At 35.5% G+C, this 6,738-nt stretch overlaps 1 protein-coding gene across 1 annotated transcript; it reads right to left on the bottom strand.

Moving 5' to 3' along the window:
* Nucleotides 1-2,062: 2,062 nt before the first annotated feature.
* LOC130661123 (uncharacterized) lies at nt 2,063-5,212 on the bottom strand. The gene is made up of 6 exons (XM_057461087.1): nt 4,921-5,212; nt 3,608-4,834; nt 3,363-3,468; nt 3,008-3,069; nt 2,378-2,398; nt 2,063-2,196 (listed from the first exon to the last, which is right to left on the bottom strand). Exons 1-6 carry the CDS (start codon nt 5,210-5,212, stop codon nt 2,063-2,065), a joined length of 1,842 nt encoding a protein of 613 aa, XP_057317070.1.
* Between the last annotated feature and the right edge of the window lie 1,526 nt (nt 5,213-6,738).

Genomic DNA, 6,738 nt, shown 5'->3' with positions numbered 1-6,738 from the left:
GATTTTGCGGAAATTAATATTTGGTTATAATCAAAAATTACTGAATGTTATGACTGAAACTGTTTTTTTGTTTTTTTTTACATTTTATGTGCAACTCTTGTCAGGAAGGACCATATGCAAATATATAATAGTAAAAAAAAATTTATACAATAACATTTTACGCCTTCTAAGTTGAATTTTTTATATTTTGTATAAAATATAATGACCGAGGGCTGTATGCAAATTGAAATGACTGACTTTTGTGTAAGATTTTATGGGCAAAGATATACAACATGCCGAACACGGCTGTTTCAGCGCAGAAAGTAAGACTGCGCATGCGTTGGTTCCTTGAGCACGTTGCGGGCGCAAAATGGCGGCTGAGAATGAAAACAGTTTCGATAAATAAGTAGATAAACTTTCCATATCGTTTTTGCACACATTAAATCAATTTCAGCGGATTTGCTTTAGTTTTTCAAAATTGAAGCTGTTGGCGGGCGATGGTGTGCACCGCAACATGGACGAGCTAGAAGAAGCTGGGACAAATTTGGTCTAATTTAGAGTTACACTAAATCATTTTGAATTTGTGGGCAATATGAAGTTACATAGCTAGTGCGGCATACCTTTTTAGAAAGCTAAAAGAACAATCTAACAGGTGAAGAAAAATAACTGTTTTGACTTTTGGTAAAAAATGTGCTGGAAGTTTAAAAAATTACTTTCTTTTTTGGCATGTAAAGGCGGTGATACACGATCTGTTTAATCGAATCTGATTAGTCGAATTCGATTAAATCGTATGCTTTCGGCATGCTCAGTTTGTCGAATTCGAACCACCAACTGGGCTCGATCCTGTAGTGAGAGAAAAGGCAATTGCAAACTCGTCTGGCTATCGGACCGATAGCTCAGTTGGCAGAGCAGTCGGGCGCTAATCCAATGGGCAATGGTTCAAACCCCGCTCGGTCCAAGATTTCACTTTCGCCGATAGAGATCACCTCATTTTAGCCAACTGTACTATTCCTATGTGCCATTTTAAGCAAAAGAAAAACAAATGTCGATTTGCAGACACTCTGTGTCGACTTACCGATTTTTTTCACACTGGAAGGACCTTAAGTCGACAAATATATATTTTTCGTTTTTTAATCAAATGGTGACATCTTTGCTATATTTGTCTGTTTTACGTGACATATATGTAGGTGCAAGGCTGTAATTTCCTAGTGGCTATTAAAATGTGAAATGTGCGGAAACGGAGAAAATGCTAGTCAATGCGCAAGTTAAATTAGAAATCTTAGTCCACCTGTGGTGAGTACTGGTGTATACTTAAATTTATTTAGTTCTTAAGGACGTGCAGGATAACAATGCGCTCACATGTTAATTAGTTCTCGAACCGTGAACGTTACTATTTTCCGTTTAACTCATTTAAAAATTCGATGTACACAAGTAACACTGAAATTGACATGGTGCAACATTTTACCACCATCCATTTTACTATATGTGCCCGCTGAGACAGATTCTTGTCTGTATAGAGCTGTCAGTCATATCAACAAATTTGGAAACTTTTAGAAAGAGAAACCGACAAGTCAGCCACACAAGAGAAAAAATGTACTTGATGTACTGAAATCAATCAGATTGGATAAAACAACAGGAGCCGCAAACGCAGATCTTCCAGACCGCTTTTTTATCAACATGGTAGACCGCGCTCGAAAAAAATCAAAGATATATGTGGAGGACGACGTCGTGGCGCATTTATTATACGTTACAAAAAAAAAATCGTGGTCTTTAAAGCGCCCGCCAACCCTAAACTTTTTCGTACACACTAATCGAAGTTGTTCCGTCTTCTCTGTCTAAGAAATTAGTAAATAAATCGGGATGTTCGGTTGACCGCAGCGAATTAGTATGTTTCTTTTGCCGAGAAATATTTGCGCGTTACCGTTCATTTGTGAAAAATAAAAGAAGGTTATTACAATTAAAATTTTTTCAGAACAATAATTAGTTAAGTATCGTGTTGCAAAAATAACAAAACATTGGTAAAATAACAAAACACTGGTAAGACATAAGCCATTAAATTAAATGGTGTAAACGGAAGGCGTTTTCACGCGCACATCATCATCTTCATATTTTTTTGAGTTCTTTTTCGTTTTTTCATTCCTTCGTTAACTATTTTTGTTTGAATTCTTTCAAGTGGTACACCGTGAAGCTCTCCAAACAACTTCATTTCATCACTAGCTGCAAATAAAAAAATATAAGGTTATTCAATAAGTCACTTAGAGGCTGTTTCGTGAATTGTAATAGAAGAAACTTAAACAAAAATAACGCAATAAAGATTAAGTGCACGTGTATTGCGAAGATGATTCAAGAAGACAATTCATTTAAAATAAGTACATATGGAGAGTTATTTTTTACTTACTTGGATAACCACGATCTTTGTCTAATCATTTAGAAAATACTTTGTTAAACATATCCCTTTGTGGGTCTGACAAATAAAATAGACTCGACACTGGGTCCTACAACAAAAAGTAACGTAAAAGTAAATATAAAAGTAAATACAGAAGTTTAGAAACGACAATATCACACAAACAAAAAAAAGGCACAAACAGCGAAGTCAGCCATAGTTAACTTGTAATGTTTTGAAAATATAAACAAAGGAAGCGCTCACAATGAATCTACTTTAAAGAAAGAAACTTTCGCGCCACAAAATGCCAGCAACGATGAATAACCATATCTATTCAAAAAGTAGGTTAACGATTATTACACAACTTTTAAACAATTAGGATGAAAGGGATACACGGATTTTTTTTCATCTGACAAAAAAAAATTACAGGGTTAAAAAAAATTTCGTGAGAATTAACTTTCGCAAATAGCCTATTTCAACATATTTTGAAGAAATAAACTCTCGCGATTAAGCCTTTTTTTGAACTTTTTTCGCGAGGCCTAACTTTAGTGATTCGCGTAGGTTTCTTCCCTTAAAATCAAATATCTATTAATGTCCCATTAAACCTTCTCAACTATGTGTTTATTTTTAAATGACTTATTATACATCCAGGATTTCCATAGCGCGTCAAGAAACCTATTAACGTCCACAACTGACTCAATGAAGAGCTAAATTTTATTCAACCCAGCGTGAAGTCAAGTAAAGTGCGCATCATAATATAAATAACACATATTTATTTTTGGTAATGTTATTTTCAGAATTTTTAGCGGAAAGAAAATTTGGCGCATTTGAGAATTCAACTAATTAATTTCTCGGTAAAAAATTTAATTCTTGGAAGTCTTCGAATTTTTGCGTTACTATAATTTACCTTTTTTTCAACAGTTTTAAAAGCTAATTTCACGCCACATTCTGTTCAAAAAAAGTCGAAAAGAAAACGTTCCGTGCATTGATAATTTCTAACTTTTCTTTTAATTTGTTTTCTGTCTGTAGGGAGCAGAAATATCTCAGCTCGTATTCAAAATCGAAAAAAGGAAATATTTTCGTCCCATCAGAATGCGTAGAAATTGCTGATAGAGCAAAAAATGTAAAACAAATCTTAAAAGATTACTGCAAGTAGAAACGTCTACTCCTGTGAGAAAGTTACCATAGTATTGACGCTATCGGGAACAGAACACGTAGTTTAATTAGAGTTAGCGCTGTGTGTACCAGTGTCAATTTGTGTAGCACTTAATGCACCATCCAAACCCTTATCGATTAACTCTAAGTAACGACCTGTTGACTTTGGCTGTCTTTCAGCTTGGGGAACTTGATATATATTTCTATTTACATCACCACTATGACCAAAATGGTCAAAAGCCAACTGCTGTTCTGCCTCACTTAGCCCAAAGGATCCGATCAACGTCGACACACGGTGACGATTCATAGTTCCATTTACCTTGTCAGTCAAGTTAGCTTTTTTACAACACGCCATAAGCGATACATGGTTATCGCTTCCTTTTGTGGACGCAAATATGTATTCATTCTCGTCTGCTACATCCGAGTGTTTTCTGATAGCAAAATCGCAGAAGAAATTCATTGCATCCACTACGGCAGGCGGAAAGAAAACCGGAACTTGTTTGTTACCTTTACCTTCCTGAATAGTTATTCGGTTACCGGATTTAATTGCACTTTGATATTGTTCACGCGTTTCGGAACACAACCATGTACCATCAATAGCTTCTTTCCACTGATATATAAAAAGACGTGCAGGTTCCCCACCTCTTCTCCCGTTGTACATGGTAAGCCTGGCACAAACTGCATCACGCACATCAACATATATTTCTGCAGGTAATTCATAAGCTAACTTTTCTTTCGAAGTTAAATTTCGTAAGTAAGTAGTTCGCTGTTCTACAGTCTCGTTAGTGGGGAGGTTTCCCGGCTTTTGCGTGATTTTGTTCCTCTTTTGCTTTATTTTATATAAAGCTCCTCCGAATACCTCGTCCTCGACCAAACTCAGCACTGCCATAAAAACTCTCACCTGGTCAGCTTTCATATCTCCCTCAACTAAATAATGAGCCTGCAACATCTTAGCAGCGCCTTTAATAGTATTTTGTAACTGCACTTTTAGACCACATTTTTCATCATCCCCACACAACTTGTCGATAGCGCTTCTTAAATGACATATATTGTTTTTGTTAAGCATTGCAGAAGAATCTACAGGAATTCCTAAGGACTCTTTAAATGCAATGAACAAACGGCTCAATTGCCTCATCGTTTGACGAACTTTCTTTTCTACTTCATGTTTTTTTCCGGACTTACACTTTTGGCCATTAAACATGCCAGATCCAATCATAAGAATTACAGCATCAGATTTTGCCATTGATGAAACATCATCCAAAATCATTTTGTTTAGTACTGCTTTAAAGTCATCTTTTAAGTCATTGAAATTAAGAGCTTCAATAGGTAAAAGGGGTACCACAACTTGGCCATTGTTTTTTCCACAAAAAAGTTGGTGCCTGGCCTTATAGTTCTTATTGTACGCTCCTTTGCATGTAACAAAAACGAATAGCGCATCGTCGTCGTTGCCTGTTCTTTCTCGGATATACTTTGGTTCTTCTTTCGCCATCTCCTTTGGATGTAATTAAAAACACCTATCTTCTTCAGGTTATCTAATGCTTTAATTCTCTCGCGACGTGGCAGTGATAACGCCTTGACAACAGCTGGACCCTTTTTAAGTTTCAGAGATAAGTGTCTTGGTAAGGCAATTTGCATGTATCCACAAATTGGACTCTTCTTTCGACGCATCAATAATTGAAGGTTCATTTTCATCATTACTATCGGTTTCTTCATTAGGTATCAATTACTTCGCCCAAGCTATCACCAAGGCCCACACCAGTGTCGTTAGCATGTTTTTTTCATTCACTGGTGGCATTGGCGGAAGGATTTCTCCAGAAGTTTGAGTTGATGGAATGAATTTATTATTTTTATCGTTGTTAACAGTATCAGACATAATAGTAGATGCTTTTTCCTTCTTGCCACTGTGGATACCTAGCATTGATGGACAGATTTCTTCAGAGGCTTTAGGTGATGGGTTATATCCTCCGTTTTTACCATCTGTACTTCCATCACGCGAACATTTGCTGGTAGACATTACTTCTTTCTTGTCAGTATCTGAGCTATATCTTGATCCAACAATGTCAACTTGTGACAAACCGATAGAATCAATCTAAATTTAAAATATTACACGATGAAAAGAAACATGCAATGTTAAAATTGTATATAAAAATTACGCTGGGTGACAAGTCCTGCATCTTAGGCATCTAGTAAGCTAGTCTGTTTTAAAAAGGACTGTTCGAAGAAGAGAAATGTGCTGAAAAGGAACTACACTTTCGTAATTTGGCAACTTATAACTGCGAAATAATTAAAATAAATACGGAATTCGTTAATCCAACAACGATGTGACCCATTCTAAGTTTAACTATTTTCGGGTGAAAGGTCCGCTTTAGAGCGAGTGAGAGGTCATACGTACCACATGTTATCTATACAAAGTGAATACGTCTTAATCTTAAGTCATTCTTAATTTCCAGGGAATTATATCTTGAAAATGTTTTTGTACTTATAAACGACTTCATAAACAACTCCGTTTTTTTTTCATTATAGCTTTAGTTGCTAAGAAGTTTTTAATCGAAATTCAAACTTTACACAATATCACCTTTTTGCAATTTTTAATTTTATTTAAGGATAATCCCCTCCCATCCTTTCTAACGTCGAATTGACGCTAGGCGTACACTTTTCGATTTGTCATCCCTTATTAAAGAATTGTTTTGTTGGTTGCTTGTTTGATCATCAACATTAAAGTCTCAGTGTTCCAACTTCCCAAAACTCATCCTGGTGAGTTGCTTAGGTTTAGTACAACTCGATTGCTTATAAGATCGTGTACTAAAGAAACACCTTATATTCTTCCCCACTTGCTGTTATCGCACAGTTTTAGGTAACCATTAAGTAAACTATTAAAAGAAGTGTTAATAAATTCATTTAAAAAAATTTAAAACAAAAGTAGACAATAAGGTGAGAAAAAAAACTTACATCTACATTGCGGTCACCGGAAACTTTATGAAAATCAACATCTGCGCGTCTTGTAGCATCTACCAAATCAAGGGCTAAAGAGAAAACAATTGTTACAAAATACAGTCGTAAAAAATTAACACAAGACTTCTTTCTTCGCGTTTTCCACACTGTTTCATATCTCCGCGGAGCTGACGTAAGAAGATACCACAAATAAATTGTATTAAGATTTGATTTGTGATTAATTAATTCTGGTTAATAAACTTTAATTTTAGGATCATTATTTAATTTCA

The sequence above is a fragment of the Hydractinia symbiolongicarpus genome, chromosome 1 (genome assembly GCF_029227915.1).
Source record: "Hydractinia symbiolongicarpus strain clone_291-10 chromosome 1, HSymV2.1, whole genome shotgun sequence".
Lineage (NCBI taxonomy): Eukaryota > Metazoa > Cnidaria > Hydrozoa > Anthoathecata > Hydractiniidae > Hydractinia > Hydractinia symbiolongicarpus.
Note: the sequence above shows the minus strand (reverse complement) of the source record. Positions and strands in the feature narration are given on the sequence as shown.

Coding starts and splice junctions, on each gene's coding strand:
- LOC130661123 (XM_057461087.1), bottom strand. CDS start 5,212: ATGATGAAAATGAACCTTCAATTATTGATGCGTCGAAAGAAGAGTCCA. Junction 3,469..3,607: donor TGCTACACAAATTGACACTG/GTACACACAGCG, acceptor TTGCTCTATCAG/CAATTTCTACGCATTCTGAT. Junction 2,197..2,377: donor CAAAGATCGTGGTTATCCAA/GTAAGTAAAAAA, acceptor TTTTATTTGCAG/CTAGTGATGAAATGAAGTTG.